Source organism: Penaeus chinensis, chromosome 32, assembly GCF_019202785.1.
Source record: "Penaeus chinensis breed Huanghai No. 1 chromosome 32, ASM1920278v2, whole genome shotgun sequence".
NCBI lineage: Eukaryota > Metazoa > Arthropoda > Malacostraca > Decapoda > Penaeidae > Penaeus > Penaeus chinensis.
The window spans coordinates 18502279-18522906 of NC_061850.1; the positions used below are offsets into that span (position 1 = coordinate 18502279).

Consider the following 20628-nt stretch of genomic DNA (forward strand, 5'->3'; position numbering starts at 1 on the left):
TAAGGGAGGGGGGGGTAAAAGGATAATAAGGGAGGGGGGTAGAAGGATAATAAGGGAGGGGGGGTAGAAGGATAATAAGGGAGGGGGGGTAGAAGGATAATAAGGGAGGGGGGGGTAAAAGGATAATAAGGGAGGGGGGGTAAAAGGATAATAAGGGAGGGGGGGTAGAAGGATAATAAGGGAGGGGGGTAGAAGGATAATAAGGGAGGGGGGGGTAGAAGGATAATAAGGGAGGGGGGGTAGAAGGATAATAAGGGAGGGGGGGTAGAAGGATAATAAGGGAGGGGGGGTAGAAGGATAATAAGGGAGGGGGGGTAGAAGGATAATAAGGGAGGGGGGGTAGAAGGATAATAAGGGAGGGGGGGTAGAAGGATAATAAGGGAGGGGGGGTAGAAGGATAATAAGGGAGGGGGGTAGAAGGATAATAAGGGAGGGGGGGTAGAAGGATAATAAGGGAGGGGGGTAGAAGGATAATAAGGGAGGGGGGGTAGAAGGATAATAAGGGAGGGGGGGTAGAAGGATAATAAGGGAGGGGGGGTAGAAGGATAATAAGGAGGGGGGGTAGAAGGATAATAAGGGAGGGGGGTAGAAGGATAATAAGGGAGGGGGGGTAGAAGGATAATAAGGGAGGGGGGTAGAAGGATAATAAGGGAGGGGGGGTAGAAGGATAAGGGAGGGGGGGTAGAAGGATAATAAGGGAGGGGGGGGTAGAAGGATAATAAGGGAGGGGGGGTAGAAGGATAATAAGGGAGGGGGGTAGAAGGATAATAAGGGAGGGGGGGGTAGAAGGATAATAAGGGAGGGGGGGTAGAAGGATAATAAGGGAGGGGGGGTAGAAGGATAATAAGGGAGGGGGGGTAGAAGGATAATAAGGGAGGGGGGGTAGAAGGATAAGGGAGGGGGGTAGAAGGATAATAAGGGAGGGGGGTAGAAGGATAATAAGGGAGGGGGGGTAGAAGGATAATAAGGGAGGGGGGGTAGAAGGATAATTAGGGAGGGGGGGTAGAAGGATAATAAGGGAGGCTGGGGCGGAGATTAAAGTTGTGGAGACGTTTTACTTAAGAGTTTTCTGCCGCGTCAACATCTAAGGTTATTAACGGCGTATACAAAGTACTGATAGGGTGGGTCTCGAAAGCGAAGCCCCCAAATTATTATTTTTTATGTTCATAAGTAGTTGTTTTTGGATTTCCAGAATGGTCAATGGTTAAAAAAAAAAAAAAAAAAATGTAGCAGACATCAATGGTCACACAGCTTTATGATAAAAGTATTGTGCCTACAAAAGTAAATAGAGAGTTAACGATCTGGATGAGTGGACAGAAGGGGACAAGGGAAGAAAAAAGAATGAGGGCGAAGAATTATATAAAAAAAAAAAAAAAAAAAAAAAAAAAAATGGTTAGCGCGAGGTCCGAGATCTAATCCCTACATCGGGAATCAGTCTCTTACTCTACCCACCACCCCCACCCCGCCACACACAAGCAGCAGCAAGGGATTGGGGAAGGATGGGGTGGGGGGAGGGGTATGACAAAGCATTATAGTGATGAGGGGTAATAAGCATGATTAGAGTAAGTAGACAGGAGGATGGATGAAGAGAAGGAAAAGGAAAGGGGGAGAAGACTATGCAAACTTAGTTGGTTTGAATTAATGATTACCAGTTCAAAAAAATGTGCAAAACATCAAGGTCATTTAGCACTAAGTTGAGGCAAGGGCCAAGGTCCACGGTTGGGATTTACTATTTACTGGAAAAAAAAAAAAAAAAAAAAATCTACCACGTCACCATGTTCTTATCGGCGTATTCAAATTAGTCACCATGTTCTTATCGGCGTATTCAAATTAGTCACCATGTTATTATCGGCGTATTCAAATTAGTCACCATGTTATTATCGGCGTATTCAAATTAGTCACCATGTTATTATCGGCGTATTCAAATTAGTCACCATGTTATTATCGGCGTATTCAAATTAGTCACCATGTTATTATCGGCGTATTCAAATGAAGAGATGGTAGGGCTTGCTTTATTGAAATTACACTTTCCCTTTGATTATGCCCAAAATTGTTTGTGAATTAATTTTATTTGCACTCCTTCAGTTTTTAACTTCTCTTGTATCAACAATACCTACAGCATTTTCTTTCACTTTATCACAAAAAGTGGACAATCAAGCCACATGTAATCCAGAATTTGGAAGATATCCTCTTTCTAAGTCTTCATTCCCAGAGGTTATTCAGCTACAGCAGACTCAATTTAGGTCGAAATAATACCAAGATATGTAAGCAACTGTTTATTAAGGATTCTATGTACTTACCTCAAAATATTTGAAACCCACAAATGCAGCCTTTTCATCCTTATACTAAGTTCATACGAAAGTGGTTATATATTTGAGGGGGGGGGGGGATCGTTTATGGAAATTCTTTGTCTGTAATGGTCCTTTGACAACGAAATTGATACTGCAAACTTCAATTATGTGACAGTTATATTTATTTTGATCAAAATAATCTCATACAGCTTATAGTAAAGGGGTGTAATATGTATTTTGAGAATAATTTTGACAGACACTTCTCATGATCAAATGACACTGCACAACTAAATTTTCTTTTAATAAATGATAAAGCTTTCATGTTTCTATGAGAAAATTGAATTGAATATCTTTACTTCTTTGATTTTCTTAAATTTCAAGTGCTGTACTTTAGTGACTTGTCAGCATACCCCCACATTATTCAGTCTAAAAATCACTGAACGAAAGCAAATTGAAGCAAAATTATACTCCTTATCTTCCACAGATGATAATCATCAATATTTAATCATTCATGATAATCACGATAATAAAAATAATAATCAACTTGTTACCACATTGAGTTCATGAACATGTGTGCGCCCTGATCTGTAGGATAGTTTTGCAAATTTTGCAATTCAAAATTATAGAGTAGAGGGAAGTTTGTTTTGCATCCATAGCAGTACCCATGCAATCTGCAAAATCGAAAGTCAAATCTACTTTTATCCAATAAATCTTTAAAAGCTAGAATATAACAAATTTCTTTTGTATACCTCATGAAGGGTGGTTATCAAAAGTTCTTTCACAATTTTTATCACCTGAAAAAGAAAGTTAAAATCCTAAATTTCAAACAGCAGGCTTGTACAATAATGTATTATGCCTACTAATTAGGCATCCAAACATCCCAACTATAAGTAACCCAGTCACAAAAGGTTTCATGTAAACACGAAACCAAACCTGAAAGTGAATATTTACAATTATAAAAAATAAAAATAACCAAGAAAATAAATATCAAAATAAATGTAAGTAAATAAATAAATATAAAATAAATGTATGCTTAATTCACCACGGATCTTTGCTATAATCATTGCATTAGGCAGAGACCTAATCCAAGGATCAGCTAGTAAAGAGTACAAGTGGAGAGAAAAAAATGTATTATGAAAAATTTGAAAACGAATACAGCTTAACCAAATGAGAAAATAAATAATGAAAAAAATTAATATACTTCCAACATGAAAATAACTGCGCTGATAAAAAAGGACATAAATAAAATGGATTACTGTTATTAACCATCATCACCACTACTACTATCGCATTCATCATGTAATAGTAATAGTAATAATAATAATGAAAATAATAATAATCACAGTAATAAGACGACTACTTTCGATTAAACTTTTGTTCAATGACCTGTGAAAGCCAGTGTTTTTATAACCCTCCCACCCTTCATCACTAGCGTTGCAAGGGTTACCACAGCTGCAGCGAGTCACCACTCTCAGGTGCCCGCACACAGCTGCCAGTCGCCTCCACAGCATCACAGGGCACCACAGTGTCAGCACTCAGGACAGGATAAATCAGTTAGTACACTTGTTACTAACAGTACCAATCATTGCAACATGACTGGTAAAGAAGGTATTTTTCTGAGGAATGTTGAGGTCATTAATGTGACAGTTTTCTATTGAACTGCACTCCGAGGGAGGCAAGTGAAACTAAAAAAAATTTGTAGGGAGTAAATGTACAAGGGAGACTCAACATGAGAAAGAAAACAATCAAAATAAAATAAAGAGTGAAGCAGGACAGTATGGGATAATGACAGGTTGTTAATGAGTAAGGTGGAGTGGTTTGGTGCCCTGCGTGCCCGTACTGTGCCTTGCGGCCCCCCCGTCGGCTGCATGCCTGACTGGCTCTGCCTCGGCTCCCGCCATAACACCGCACTACAGCAACCCGCCATACTCCACAGCAACACAACAGCAACAGCAACAACTGCCACGCCCTGTGCGCGTAGAAATATACATCAGCACAAGGCTTTTAGAAAGATAGTTTATACACACAATACTCATTCTTACCAGCCTTTCGGCATGTGGAATAGGAAAGTCCTGTCAGTGACATTATGTCAATTTTATTTCCTAAGCATACAAAGTTAATGCACATGACTAAGTGTAATCTGACAAAGTTTTACTGAAAGCTTGGAGACAATCTAGGATAAGATTATGATGGGTACTCCTCTCCATACAACCAATTGTGAACATTGTGGGGAACATTTCCTTGCTTAACCTAGTTCAGACCAGATTCTATGGTAATAATAAAAATATATTCTTAAACTAATTTCAACTTACTTTCCATCATTACCATATTATCTGGCATCAAAGAAAACAAGTCTTTTTAGAAGCCTTAATAATTAAAAACAAAACCATTCCAGTGGTTCCAAACTCTTGTACCACCTTAACTAAAATGGGTATCCCAACAAATTATAGAAAAAAAATTACATAACTAATGAGCAATATCCATATGATAATTATATTGCAATCTGGAGGTTCTGAACATTCCCAACATATGCAGGTCTAGAGGACAATGATCCAGTACACAGTAAGCACATGAAAATTAATAAGTACCTGCCCAGCATGCCAGTACTGCAAAAATCTGGACAGGAATTGAGAAGTCTTCTTGTGATGCAGTGATTTAGTTGATTGTTGATGATAGGATGCCAACATCCAGTTCAGTGCATCTCACTCCACAGACCTGAAATATGAACTCAATGAACAAAAGGTTTCCCCCTAAAGGCGGTACAAACTTTCTGGGAAAATGGGGGGGGGGGAGACAGAGAGGGATGGGGAAGGGGGGTAGAGGGATGGGGAAAGGGGGACAAAAGGGGGAGGGGGAGCGGGAGGGATGGGGAGGGGGGGAAGGGGGACAAAAGGGGGAGGGGAGGGGGAGAGGAGGGATGGGGAGGGGGGAAAGGGGGACAAAAGGGGGAGGGGGAGAGGGAGGGATGGGGAGGGGGAGAGGGAGAGGGAGGATGGGGAGAGAGCAAAAGGGAGAGGGAGGGATGGGGAGGGGGAGAGGGAGAGGGAGAGGGAGAGAGAGCAAAAGGGGGAGGGGGAGAGGGAGAGAGCAAAAGGGGGAGGGGGAGAGGGAGAGGGAGAGGGAGAGAGCAAAAGGGGGAGGGGGAGAGGGAGAGGGAGAGAGCAAAAGGGGGAGAGGGAGAGGGAGAGAGCAAAAGGGGGAGGGGGAGAGGGAGAGAGCAAAAGGGGGAGGGGGAGAGGGAGAGAGCAAAAGGGGGAGGGGGAGAGGGAGAGGGAGAGAGCAAAAGGGGGAGGGGGAGAGGGAGAGGGAGAGAGCAAAAGGGGGAGGGGGAGAGGGAGAGGGAGAGAGCAAAAGGGGGAGGGGGAGAGGGAGAGGGAGAGAGCAAAAGGGGGAGGGGGAGGGGGAGAGGGAGAGGGAGAGAGCAAAAGGGGGAGGGGGAGGGGGAGAGGGAGAGGGAGAGAGCAAAAGGGGGAGGGGGAGAGGGAGAGAGCAAAAGGGGGAGGGGGATAGGGAGAGGGAAGAGAGCAAAAGGGGAGGGGGAGAGGGAGAGGGAGAGAGCAAAAAGGGGGAGGGGAGAGGGGAGAGGGAGAGGGAGAGCGCAAACGGGACAGGGGGAGAGGGATGAGAGCAAAAGGGAAAGGGGGAGAGGGAGGGAGGGAGCGATATAATGAGATAGAGGGAGAGGTGGGGGAAATAGAGATAGGACAGAAGAGGAGAAAGAGAAAAAGAAGAAAGAGAGAGAGGAGAGCAAAAGGGGGAGGGGGAGAGGGAGGGAGGGAGAGAAGATAATGAGATAGAGGGGAGAGGGAGGGAGGGAGAGAAGAGAATGAGATTAGAGGTGTAGAGGAGGGAGGGGCAGAGAAGATATGAGGAAGAGGGAGAGGGGGGAGGGAGAGAAGATAATGAGATAGAGGGAGAGGGTGGGAGGGAGAGCGATAATGAGATAGAGGGAGAGGAGGGGGGAAAATAGAGACAGGAGAGAGGAGAGAGGAGAGAGAGAGAGGAGGAGAGGAGAGAGAGAAGAGAGAGAGGAGAGAGAGGAGAGAGATGGAGGAAGAAGAGAGAGAGGAGAGAGAGAGAGAGAGAGAAGAGAAGAGAGAGAGAGAGAGAGAGAAAGGAGAGAGAGAGGAAAGAGGAGAGAGAGAGAGAGAGAGGAAGAGAGAGAGAGGAGAGAGAGAGAGTGAAGAGAGAGAAGAGAGAGAGAGAGAAGAGAGAGAAGAAGAGGAGAGAGGAGAGAGAAGAGAGAGAAATGAGAAGAGAGAGAAGAGAGAGGAGAAAGAAGAGAAGAGAGAGAGAGAGAAGAGAGATGAGAGAGAGAGAGAGGAGAGAGAGGAGGGAGAGAGGAAGAGAGAGGAGGAGAAGGGAGAAGAGAGAAGAGAAGGAATAGAGAGAGAGAGAGAGAAGAGAAAGAGATGGAGAGAGAGAGAGAGAGAGAGAGAGAGAGAGAAGAGAGAGAGAGAGAAGGAGAGAAGAGAAGAGAGAGAGAGAAAGAGAGAGAGAGAGAGAGAGAGAGAGAGAGAGAGAGAGAGAGAGAGAGAGAGAGAGAAGAGAGAGAGAAGAGAAGAGAGAGAGAGAAAGAGAGAGAGAGAAGGAAAGAGAGAGAGAAGAGAGAGAGAGGAGAAAGAGAGAGAGAGAGAGAAGAGAGAGAGAAAGAGAGAGAGAGAGAAGAGGAGCAAGAGAAGAGAGAAGAGAGAGAGAGAGAGAGAAGAGAGAGAAGAGAGAGAGAGAGAGAGAGAGAGAGAGAGAGAGAGAGAGAGAGAGAGAAGAGAGAGAGAGAGAAAGAGAGAGAGAGAAAGAGAGAGAGAGAAGAAGAGAGAGAGAGAAGAGAGAGAGACGAGAGAGAGAAGAGAGAGATGAGAGAGAGAGAGAGAGAGAGAGAGAGGAGAGAGAGAGAGAGAGAGAAGAGAGAGAGAGAGAGAGAGAGAGAGAGAGAGAGAGAGAGAGAGAGGGAAGATGAACACCTAAACAAGGTTCTACTATGGATGAGACCCTGAATGGCAACTTCATCCCCCAAACATTTGGAGAAAATAAAGTTTAGATGAGGGGTTAGACAGCAGTGCAGAAATGTTCACTGCATTATATGAAATATGAACTCAAGAGCCTCATATAAAGGTGCAGTAAAATTCCAAGCCTGCTTTCTCTGCCTGACACAATAAATAAGGAAATAAACCAAACTGAACAGAGTGTATTCTTTCACTTTTTGTCTCAAATATTAAAATATTCTGCCACAAAATTATCAAAACAGGAACGATTAGCATATATACTAACTTTTATATCTAACAAGTCTTAGAGAGCAAAAACTAAATCAAAATTATTGATAAACAATACAGGGTCTTCTAGATCCCAAGATCTCATACAAGCCACAGTTTATTCTACTAACTTGATACATGCAATAATGCAAAAATATTTTATGTTAAGTCATACTAAAAGCCACATTTGATTTATTACTTAAACATTTATTTTACAATTAGTCTGGAGTGCCATCATACACTTTCAAATTGTTTAAAAATGTACACAATAGTAGTTACCAAAATTTACTCAAATTCACTATCATCATGTAGGGGGGGGGGGGGGGAGGGAAAATGAAGGAGGCTGGATAGGAGAGCCGGAGGAGAATGGAGATGGGAGGCTGGATAGGAGAGCCGGAGGAGAATGGAGATGGGAGGCTGGATAGGAGAGCCGGAGGAGAATGGAGATGGGAGGCTGGATAGGAGAGCCGGAGGAGAATGGAGATGGGAGGCTGGGTGAGAGGGTAGGGAAGGGAAGGGAGGGAAGATGAGAAGGGGGGACTGGAGAAGGGAAGGGAGGGAAGGAGAGAAGGGGGGACGGGAGAAGGGAAGGGGAGAAGGGGGGACGGGAGAAGGGAAGGGAGGGAAGGAGAGAAGGGGGGACGGGAGAAGGGAAGGGAGGGAAGGAGAGAAGGGGGGACGGGAGAAGGGAAGGGAGGGAAGGAGAGAAGGGGGGACGGGAGAAGGGAAGGGAGGGAAGGAGAGAAGGGGGGACGGGAGAAGGGAAGGGAGGGAAGGAGAGAAGGGGGGACGGGAGAAGGGAAGGGAGGGAAGGAGAGAAGGGGGGACGGGAGAAGGGAAGGGAGGGAAGGAGAGAAGGGGGGACGGGAGAAGGGAAGGGAGGGAAGGAGAGAAGGGGGGACGGGAGAAGGGAAGGGAGGGAAGGAGAGAAGGGGGGACGGGAGAAGGGAAGGGAGGGAAGGAGAGAAGGGGGGACGGGAGAAGGGAAGGGAGGGAAGGAGAGAAGGGGGGACGGGAGAAGGGAAGGGAGGGAAGGAGAGAAGGGGGGACGGGAGAAGGGAAGGGGAGAAGGGGGGACGGGAGAAGGGAAGGGAGGGAAGGAGAGAAGGGGGGACGGGAGAAGGGAAGGGGAGAAGGGGGGAGGGGAGAAGGGAAGGGGAGAAGGGGGGACGGGAGAAGGGAAGGGGAGAAGGGGGGACGGGAGAAGGGAAGGGGAGAAGGGAAGTGGAGAAGAGGAGGGGAGAAGGGAAGTGGAGAAGAGGAGGGGAGAAGGGAAGTGGAGAAGAGGAGGGGAGAAGGGAAGTGGAGAAGAGGAGGGGAGAAGGGAAGTGGAGAAGAGGAGGGGAGAAGGGAAGTGGAGAAGAGGAGGGGAGAAGGGAAGTGGAGAAGAGGAGGGGAGAAGGGAAGGGGAGAAGAGGAGGGGAGAAGGGAGGGAAGGAGAGAAGGGGGGACGGGAGAAGGGGAGAAGAGGAGGGGAGAAGGGAGGGAAGGAGAGAAGGGGGGACGGGAGAAGGGAAGGGAGGGAAGGAGAGAAGGGGGGACGGGAGAAGGGAAGGGGAGAAGGGGGGACGGGAGAAGAGAAGGGGAGAAGAGGAGGGGAGAAGAGAAGGGAAGGGGAGGGGAGAAGAGAAGGGAAGGGGAGAAGAGAAGAGAAGGGAAGGGGAGGGGAGAAGAGAAGAGAAGGGAAGGGGAGGGGAGAAGGGAAGGGGAGAAGAGAAGGGAAGGGGAGAAGAGAAGGGAAGGGGAGAAGAGAAGGGAAGGGGAGAAGAGAGGGGAAGGGGAGAAGAGAAGGGAAGGGGAGAAGAGAGGGGAAGGGGAGAAGAGAAGGGAAGGGGAGAAGAGAAGGGAAGGGGAGAAGAGAGGGGAAGGGGAGAAGAGAAGGGAAGGGGAGAAGAGAGGGGAAGGGGAGAAGAGAAGGGAAGGGGAGAAGAGAGGGGAAGGGGAGAAGAGAAGGGAAGGGGAGAAGAGAGGGGAAGGGGAGAAGGGGAAGGGGAGAAGAGGGAAGGGGAGAAGAGGGAAGGGGAGAAGGGGAAGGGGAGAAGAGGGAAGGGGAGAAGAGGGAAGGGGAGAAGAGGGAAGGGGAGAAGAGGGAAGGGGAGAAGAGGGAAGGGGAGAAGAGGGAAGGGGAGAAGAGGGAAGGGGAGAAGAGGGAAGGGGAGAAGAGGGAAGGGGAGAAGAGGAGGGGAGCTATGCAACAAAAAAGTATATACTAGACTATCCATTCCTATCTAACTAATTTCAATAGTATATATTTTCCACTTGAAACAATAAGCACTTTAACAATATTATTTCAAGACAAAAAGTTTATACATAATGCTTCAAACTACTTACTGAAGCTCTTCACCATGTAGCCTTGGGATATTTGAATTCAATCACAATGATGATAATCTAATCTTACCTTGAGCGTGACCTGGACCTGGACTTGCTACGCGACTTAGATCTTGACCTAGACTTAGACCGAGATCTTGAACGTGACCGGGACTTAGAACGTGAATGAGATCGGTCCATTTGCTCTTCCTCCATAGCAGCTGCCTCATCCATTCCGTTCTCCTTATCTTGCTTTTCTGGGGACTTCGATTCACGTTCTTCGGGGCTGCGGGAACGGCTCTTGCTTCCAGAGTGTGACCTTGAACGCGAGCGGGAGCGTGAGTGGCTGCCAGACCTGGTGGACAGGTATTTCCCATGCTTTACTGAAGGCATTTATTCCCAAAATCTACTGTAATCTGCCAATTGCTTCACTTGACTTCCTTCTTGGGAGATATCTGCCCATGACTGTAATGGGCAGGTGCACTACTGGCTTTATGTACCTAGCTCAGACAAAATCAATATCCCCTGAATTTTGAAAATACAGAAACTTGGGAGGAAAATGCTGGGTCTGTAGTGCTCACCTTGATCTTGAGTGCCTCCTGCGGGAGCGTGACCTTGAACGTGATCGTGATCGTGACCTGCGGCTTCTCCTGCGTGACCTTGAACGGGAGCGCGACCTCGACCTCGACCTGGAATTGTCCCTGAATGTAGACATTTCAGGGCAAAAATAATATGAAGTAATCTTTCATAAAAATATACCAGAAACAAGCAAAATTTGCTTTTTTCCGATGTGCACATCACACTTACATACTATCTAGCTCATAACCTGACAAATTAAATCTCTCTTAATTCACATTTGTTTAACAAAGTGAATATGAATATAACCCATCCCCCTTTACCTTAACATGCATCTCATTTCACCTATTTTCTATTTAGAATACCGCTAAACTTTTATTAGTATTCCCACTGCTTAGAAGTGAATAAGAAAACACTAACATGCATCACAACACAAACACCGATAATTACTTGACCAACCATGAATAACATATCCATTTATTTTATTGATTTAAATATGTTTCAACATTACCAATGCAAGTATGTGTGTGTGTGTGCATGTTGCATCAGGTTATCGGCAAAATATTATAGTATCTATGGAATGTGGCCTAAAATGCTACAATTCAAATATTTTCTCGATGACAGACTGCTCTTCATGATTATTTCTTCTTAGTCTCATTGCTGTTTAACACTACAAATTTGTTTGAAATATAAATACCATAAGGAAAATGAGACTATCAAACTCTCTGCATTACTTGTGTAAATGGTACTATCAAAAGTTTGACAGGAAATTACATTACAAATCTTATAAAAAATGAAATAAAAATAAATAAATAAATAAAATTCAACATATTTGCCATTACCTTTAAATAAAAAAATAACTAGATATTTCTAATTCGTCCTCTAATTTCCTTATATTCCAGAATACTCCTTGGCAACCCATAAAAGATCTAGATTTATATTCAATCTGCAGATTCTACTTCCTACAGCAATTTTTTTTCTCATATTCTTAAGAGAAAACACTGATCTTGCTGAATTTTCTCCTCTTCCTGTGGTACATTTCTAATTTAGATGTGTGTATTTTTACAAATACTATTTTCATTAGAAATTACTTCAAAAAAAAAATTTGGAACGACACAGTATACATTCAAAAGGAATGAAACATTCTGAACCTATTACAAGCTAATATAATGGAAAACCTAGAATATAAAATGACAACCAGGCCGTACAACTAATACAACCACAGAAGCATCTACAGAATTAATACAAGAGATAAATATTCACACCAACTAACATTAAACAAAGAACAAGTTCACCACCTAATTCATTTTTTTCATTAAATTTCCTATGACTACTACTTGAAGAATTTTTTATGATTTAATTATTCCAGCATGCAATTTATTCATGCTCTAAGTTACAAAGAAAGACAGGAGGACCCACAATTTTATTCAAAGCTAACATTAAAGACATATCCACTTCTGTAATATATATGTGTAAGAGTAAAAATCCCTTCAAAGTTTCCCTACATATTACATTTTAATCTGAAAATTACATGACCTATCACACAAGAGACAGAGTAAAAGTAACACTATTATAAGCTACAATGATTAACATGGTTTACCTCCTGCTCCTTCATTGTGGGGCAAAAAAGATATCATTTAAAAATATTAGCTTGTGTAATGGTATTGTCAAAGATTCATTCAAAATAAGTTAGGCTCACCTTGATCAGCAGCTTGACAACACCCAAATAGGCTAGTATTTTTTAAAACTACACTTAGCATAAAACTCCGAATTATCAAAATTAGGTTGAGAATCTGTGCTCCTACACGGAAACTTCGTCAGAAATTAGAACCAATACTACAACTTTGTTTTTTAAACTTCATCAAAACCATCTTGAATAGAAATCCTGTACAATAAACTTTACTTCAAGTTCTCTCTGGATTATCTATAATCCAAACAAAAATACAAAACACCAGAAGATTTACATGACAAGACAGAAATGTTCTATCATCATTCATCAAAGGAATGCAAATAAAATTAGAAACCAACCAAAGTAACAAAGGTTTAGGGAAGAATACGGACTGTTACACAAATACATCCTAATCAAAAAATATATTTCATGTATACATAAACATGGATTTCTTACATGGCATTCTCACTTATCAATAGTGGAATCCTTAGCATACCACCAGCCACATTTTTACATAAAGCCATGTAATATATTCATATACTAATTATGGTAACACAATTATAAACGTCCTGTATATAAAATTGTGAAGAAATTTATAAATCTATCTATATACATAATATGAACATATCTATATTACTGCTAGTCAGTAACACAAACAAATCTCAGAAAAAACATAATAAATAAATGTAATATCTACAAGTAAAATATTAATAAATAAAATATAAAACACTTAAAATGTGCATTTGGGAGCCACTAAACAGACTCAAGATTCTGATTAGCCCCAAGACATTGTCATAAGGGTCTGAATGACCACACTAAGCAAATTTAAGTTTTCACTCCACACATGAACTTTACACTAAGTTCCAGTTCAGTAATAACTCTATTGAAAAGAAATACAAGTCAAGCAAATAAAAAAGTGGGAGGAAATTAATTAATTTTGATCCTATTCAACAAACAGACTTACGAGTACCGTCGGCGGCGTCTTCGGTGTGGAGGGGTTTCTGGACGGCCGTAGCGGGCCATCTGCACTCTCAGCTCTCGACCATCAAGACGTCGGCCATCCATTGCTTCCATTGCATCTTCTGCATCTCGGCGATCATAGTATCTAGAGAAACATTAGAAAACCGGTTATAGAACAGCACATATGCATAAAGACATACGTTTATATACAAATAATGAAATAATAATGGAATTACAAGACCAAAATTGAAAATTCAAAAGTAGATAGAAAAGGTTTAGGGAGATGGAAGGGACAGAGTGAGATAGAGGGAGAGAGGCACATCACAAAAAATAATGGGTATTATAGATTGACCATCTAGCCTTCAAGTCTCCTCCCCCCCCACAATATTGCCACTTTTCCTTCACTACCTTTCCCATTCTCTTTCTCTCCCCTTCTTGTCTCTTTTACTCTGAACACAATGAGTATTATACTAAATACCATGTAGAAACATGGTATTTACTTCAACACTTTAGAATCCAGTATCTAAGCTAGTGTATTATGGTACTTAAATGCAATGTCAATTGCCTTATTTACACCAGATTACAAAACCCATTACAATTCTAAACGCTTTAAAAGTTGGAATGTTAGCATTACTATACAGTAAAACACAATGGCATTTGTATAACTGATTTGCATACATTTTACACATTTTGTGGATATTAACCCAATGGCTTCGGGTATAGAAAATTAAAAAAAACTCTACGCTCTGGCGAACGGCGGCAGCGCGCCGACTCTGAGCGCGTGAATTCGGTACATCAAGCCGAATCATTGCCTCGGGACGTTTTGGCGCGGCGCCACTGCGGACAGCCGCACGCCTCAAATCGGGCGTATTGTTATGACGGCGATAGCCGTGACCCGTCGCCATTGGGTTAAGCTCCAAACAGCTATATTGGATATACCATATTATCCATTATCTTTAACCATTTCTAAACCAATATGGCAAAGCTTTCACAAAAATCTCAAAATTTATTTCTCTGATTAATTATAATTTATACACATTAGTATGTGTACTCATTAAAAATGAACTGTATACAAGTTTTAAAGGATGCAAAATCCAGGTAACTATAGGTATAAGATGTCAGATGAACCCTCTAAAATCATGGTAACTTGCAATTTTTCCTTTCTTGAGATTGAATGCATAAAACTAACAAATGAAACCATCCACATAAGCTACTCATGGTGAAAGTGGGAACAAAGAATATAGATGCAAAAAGATAAATGCTATATATGCATGCATGTATGAATGTATGTATATCTATATTTATATTTATATTTAAATATATATATAATTTATATTTATATTTATATATATATTTATATTTAAATATATATATAATTTATATTTATATATATATATATATATATATTTTTATATATATTTTTATATATATTTATATATATTTTTATATATTTTTATATATTTTTATATATTTTTATGTATATATTTATATATATTTTTATATATATATTTATATATATTTATATATATATTAATATTTATATAAATATTAATATATATATAAATATTAACATATATATAAATATATATAAATATATATATAAAAATATATATAAATATAAATATATATATATAAATATAAATATATATATAAATATAAATATATATATAAATATAAATATATATATATATTTATATTTATATATATATTTATATTTATATATATATATTTATATTTATATATATATATTTATATTTATATATATATTTATATTTATTTATATATATATATTTATATTTATATATATATATTTATATTTTATATATTTATATTTTATACATATATTTATATTTTATATATATATTTATATTTATATATATTTTATATATATATATATTAACCCAATGGCGCCGGGTATAGCAAATTAAAAAAAACTCTACGCTCTGGCGAACGGCGGCAGCGCGCCGACTCCGAGCGCGTGATATCGGTCCATCAAGCCGAATCATTGCCTCGGGGCGTTTTGGCGCGGCGCCGCTGCGGACAGCCGCACACCGCACATCGTGCGTATTGTTATGACGGCGATAGCCGTGACCCGTCGCCATTGGGTTAACATATATATATATATTAACATATATATATATTTAACCCAATGGCGACGGGTCACGCGCTCTAAGTCGGCGCGTTGCCGTAGTTCGCCAGAGCGTAGAGTTTTTTAGTTTTCTATACCCTTCGCCAATGGGTTAATATAAATATATAAATATATTTATTCTTTAGTCTTGATGTCTTTGGCACTCAAGCAAAAGGACAATAAACCACAACCCCTGTGTATTTTGCCACATTGATGACCTCCAAATTCTATGTTGCCAAGTATATGTAATAGTGTAACTTTCTGACCAAACACTCATCACTTTGTTGTGTAAAGAAGACTATAAACCACAAATATTCTTATTTCATCTCTACTAAGTTTATCAACCCCTCCCTTAACCCTTTCATGTCTCTAGACGTCCTAATAAACCTCTCGAAATGTGGCGTGCGGTTGTATGACACTGTGGCGTGCGGTTGTATGACACTGTGGCGTGCGGTTGTATGACACTGTGGCGTGCAGTTGTATGACACTGTGGCGTGCGGTTGTATGACACAGTGGCGCGCCAAAGTGCTCCAAGGCAGTGATTTGGCTCGATGTACCGAACTCCTGCACTCAAAGTTGGCGCGTAGCCATTGATAGCCAGAACATAGATTTTTTTTTTTAGTTTTCTTCACCCATCACAAACTGGTTAATGACTGGTGAAGAAAATTTTCTTTAAAACTACACTCTGGAGATCAATGGCAACACACTAACTTTGAGCGCAGGAGTTTGGTACATCAAGTCGAATCACCAGCTTGTAGCATTTTGGCATGTCGAATCTGATGATTATTTCCACCCAATTCACCAGCTGCCAATCTTGATATGATTTGATAACTCCTAGTGGTTAATTTTCCAAAAATGACAAATGGGTCTTCCCTGACAATATTTATATCATCAGATTTGTTTTCGTGTGATGAGAACGAATCTGATGATAATCACCTTCGCAATCTCCAGCCGACAATCTTGATGTGATTTGATAAGTCCTGATAGCAGGGGAGGGCATGAAGTAGATTAGGGAAATTACAGGGTAAAACAGGCTGAAGTAAGAAAGAGAACAGAAATGTGTAAAACAAACAAAAAAACACTTAAAATCTGCTAATGGAACTCTATGGACGTCACCGCCATCTTCGAAATTCTACGGCCTTTCGAAAAAAACTATGGGAACCAAACCCACCGTTCAGCAAAACTCTAAGGGATTTCACATAATCCAGATCTCCTGTGGTAATCGTACAACACGTCCTAACCAATTAAACAACCTAACCTAACCCTGTGGGATTTATACATTACGATCTATATATTCCCTAGCCAGGGGGCTCTGCCCCCTGGACCCCCTCAGTAGTATATACGCCCCTGGACCGCCGTGGTAACATGTACGCCTAGCAAGGGGTCTATGTGACTTTAGGAAAAATAATCTATATATTACCAAGCCCTCCTGGACCCCCAGGGTTAAACCAGACACCTTTATAAAGTAAAAGACCGAGCTTTCCTGCGCTTCCGTCTATGGTCCGAATTGTTTGGTTTCTAATCACTTTCTTCGGCATTAAAGGGCAGTTGTTGGTTCAAATATCAGGCTTTGATTGAGAATGTCTATTAGTCCTGTATATCTGCAATATGACTTTAAAAATGACCTGGAGTCAGTGCAGCACTTAAAACGTAACGCTTCTCACTGGTGTTTCTCAGCGAATGCGCACAGAATAGCGAAATTACCAAAAGACGTAAAAGAAGTATAATAAACCTAGAAGAATGCATGACATATATGAATTCGGAAAAACAGACGCTATTAATGACAAAATAAGCCTTCTCACAAGTGCGTAGCAATACATGGACTATTTGATGGATTGCAGTGATGAGTTACACGTCACATTTGTTTTGATCCTCGCGAGGTAAACATGGAAGGGGACTTAGAAAATGAAGGGTTGATCTTCACTCTTCTCTGTCCTGTAACTCCCTTATTTACGATTTGCGCACCTTTTGCCATAGATGAAAAGTGTCAGTTTTCCTCGAGGTGTCCACTCCATACACTCATTTTACTATACTCTTGGTTGACATATACGGAAAGTTTTCCATCCTAATAGCTAGGGAGGGTATGAAGTAAATCAGAAATTACAGGGTAAGAATAGAGGACAAATGTATAAAACCAGCACAAAAAATGCATAAAATCGGCTAATGAAACTCTCCAGATGTCTTTGAAAGTCTACAGACTGATGCATCAACTTTTGAAAAACTATGGAGAATCAGCCCCATGGGGAATAATTCAGATCCCCCATGCATTCTAACCAATAAACCAACCTAGCTTAACCCTGTGGGATTTATACACTACAATCTATATATTACTAAAGAGATTATGAATTACACGTCACATTTCGGGTAATGTTACCAAGAGTGACGCAAAGAGATGGAGCAAAATGGACACTGCTCTTTTGTAGAGCATAAAAAATAAGAGTATGAATCAATACAGGTAAAACTGCGGCAGCCTCATATTTACCAGGAAATAACAAAGGTTGGCTTTGCATGGCACCTGCTCAGAGACTAAGTCCCCATCCATGTTTACCTTGTGAGGACCAAAACAAATGTGACACATAATCAAGCAATCTATGAAGTAGTCCATATATTACTATGCACTTGTGAGAACAATTACTTTGTAATTACCAATGTCCGTTTTTTCCAAATTTACGTACTATATTAATTCTTTTATTTTTCTTGTACTTCTTTAACATGTTTTGGTAATTATTTACACTATTTTGTTCAGTACACTTCTATGCATGCGCGTCCTACCACCAGGAGATTTGACAGTCCTTGCGATGACATTTGTTAGGAAACACCGGTGAGAAAGGTTTCACTTTAAGTGTATGGTGTTGATTCTGGGTCATTTTTAAAGCCATATTGTTGATATATATAGAACAAATATACACCAGTTTCTATCTCAGCCTGATATTTGAACTCAACAAGTGCACTAAGTGCCCAAAAAAAAAAAAGATTGGCAACAAGGAATTCTTACCATAGACTAGGCACATATAATATTACTGAGGTCCAGGAGGTAAAGCTCCCTGGCTAGGCATATATATTACCACAGGGGCCCAGGGGAAAGAGTCCCATGGATAGGGAATGGTAATTGTTACCGAGAGCGACGCTCCCTCCCAGAGACCAACGATCTTGGGGGGATGTGTGGGGACCCGGGGGGTTGAAGGGGGAGATAAAGGATAGCACTGGATGTCAATAGGAACCTGCAGAAATCGAAGAAAGTGATTTATGAAATGTTAAAAGTTGATTTTTCGAAAACCCAAGCCAAATTTCTGTGCCAAAAAAAAAAAAAAAAAAAAGATGGAAATCGGCTACCGAAACTCTACAGGTATCAAACCCAATGTTCAGTAAAAATCTATGGGATTTCACATAATCCAAATCCCCTGTGGTAATTGTACAGTGTCTCTTGACCAATAAACCAACCTAACCTTAACCCTGTGGCTTTTATACACAACGATCTATATATTCCCTAGCCAGGAGGCTCTGCCCCTCTGTACCCCCAGGGTAAAACCACATACCTTTATATAGCAAAATACCAAAATTTTCTTCGCTTCCATCTATGGTCCGAGTTTCTGTGTTTCTAATCACTTTTTTGGCATTTGGGGCACTTGTTGGGCTCAAATAGCAGGCTGAGATAAATACTAATATATATTTGTTCTATATATCCACTATATGGCTTTAAAAATTACCCAAAATCGATACAACACTTAAAATGTAACACTTCTCACCGGCATTTCGGAACGAATGGTGTCTCACGGTCTATCAAATATCCCGGTAGAAAAGTGCGCATGTGCACAGGGTTATTTGCTAAATAGTGTAAATAATTACCAAAAGCATGTAAAAGAAGTAATAAAAGTAAATAATTCATTAAATACATGAATTTGGAAACAGACTCTGGTAATTACAAAATAATCATTTTCACAAGCATGTAGTAATACATGACTACTTAATAGATCGCAATAAAGAGTTACGCATCACATATGTTTTGGATGGGGACTTGGTGTCAGAGCGATGCCGTGCAAAGCCTATTTTTGTCATTTCCCAGGAAATAAGAGACCCCTGCAGATTTAGTTGTATTGATTCCTACTCTATTTTTCATGCTCTACAAGATGGCAATGTCCATTTTCCTCTACCTGCATCGCTCTCGGTTACATTAACCACTTTGTTACTGTAATCCTGATTGTCATAGATGGACAAATATTCCAAAATTTAAGACTAACCTCTGCTACCTTCTATTTATTCCCTAGACTGAAGGGCAAGCACCCTGTACACCTTGTTAGCACTGTGCCAAATTAGAGAAAACGACATTAAGCGCACTGGCTGTGTGAGGGTGTTGGGATATATAGCGGATATTTTCATCATTTCGAGGTTAATATGGGCATTGCAGCTGTACCTGTCTTGTTTTTAACTATTTCTGCTGCTCTATGAGATGGTAGTGTCCATCTCCCTCGGTCTTGGTGCGTCGCTCTCGGCAACAGTAACCGTTTACTGAAGCGGCTTCTATTTTATCAAACATTTCTGTAGAAACGCAACCACGCGACATAAATGCAGCGTAGTTACTTTTACTCAAATAATGCGATGATTGAGCCGAACTAGCCACTCCAGCGGCCGGAAGGAATGCCGCTGACCGGAGCCGAGCGGCCTGGGCCCGAGGCCGGACCGCATGGCGCCTCCCCAGCGCTTTCCACTTTCCAAAAATATTCCGGCTGAGCGTCGGCCGCCCCGCCGAGGCGCCGTCGGGCCCTCGCCCTCTAAACCAGTCTAATCAACAGGAATGTTGATATAGATGACGGAAATATACCGAAAAGCACTTACCTCACGAAGGCGAAGCCTCTGCTCTCGCGAGAAAACCTGTCTCGCGGGATGTACACGTCCCCGATCTCGCCATATTTCTCGAAGGAACGCCGAAGATCTTCTGGCGTCGTTCTGTAGGTGAGATTGTCCACCTTGAGCGACGTCATCCCCTTGATATCGGGGGGGCCCCGACCATAGCTCATGTCTGCAATCTTGAATGTTTGAGAGACGATCTAAAGAGAAATATAGTGGCGTGTCCACCAGCAATAGACGCGCGCTCCTTCTCGCTTGCTCGAGCTTCCTCCACAAGGATCTATAAGGCCGCGAACCTATAAACATCGCGTCATGTACCGCGAAACAAACGAGCATCGACCCGCACTAGGAACGATTGAACTCTATAAAGTACACCAGCCAACACTATGTTTGTGTTTTCTCTCGGAGGAATCTGAGCATTTCACCTATACTGCGAAAACGATTAGAAATGCCCGCAGATTCACCCCCTTATACCGTGGTCGCAAGGCAGCCTTCGGCGCGAGGTTTTGGCGGGAAGCCTCGTGGCGGGGAGGGGGGGGGGGGGGGCGACCTATCGAGCGGCGGCGCCTCTCGGGGCACGCCGCTCGCCGCTCGCCGCTCGCC

At 41.7% G+C, this 20628-nt stretch overlaps 1 protein-coding gene across 9 annotated transcripts; it reads right to left on the reverse strand.

Moving 5' to 3' along the window:
- Window positions 1-2263: 2263 nt before the first annotated feature.
- Window positions 2264-20320, reverse strand: LOC125042393 (serine/arginine-rich splicing factor 2-like). Of its 9 annotated transcripts, XR_007116350.1 has the most exons (6): window positions 20014-20320; window positions 13057-13197; window positions 10429-10548; window positions 9939-10202; window positions 4880-5006; window positions 2264-4260 (listed from the first exon to the last, which is right to left on the reverse strand). XR_007116350.1 is itself a non-coding variant. In XM_047638005.1 (5 exons), exons 1-5 carry the CDS (start codon window positions 20193-20195, stop codon window positions 4994-4996), a joined length of 666 nt encoding a protein of 221 aa, XP_047493961.1. In that variant the 5' UTR covers window positions 20196-20320; the 3' UTR covers window positions 4371-4993. The 9 variants fall into 9 exon arrangements, 8 of the variants coding, with proteins under 8 accessions (XP_047493961.1, XP_047493957.1, XP_047493960.1 ...); XM_047638005.1 differs by lacking the exon at window positions 2264-4260 and having other exon boundaries at window positions 4371-5006; window positions 9939-10166; window positions 10429-10536; window positions 13063-13197; XM_047638001.1 differs by lacking the exon at window positions 2264-4260 and having other exon boundaries at window positions 4371-5006; window positions 10429-10536; window positions 13063-13197.
- Between the last annotated feature and the right edge of the window lie 308 nt (window positions 20321-20628).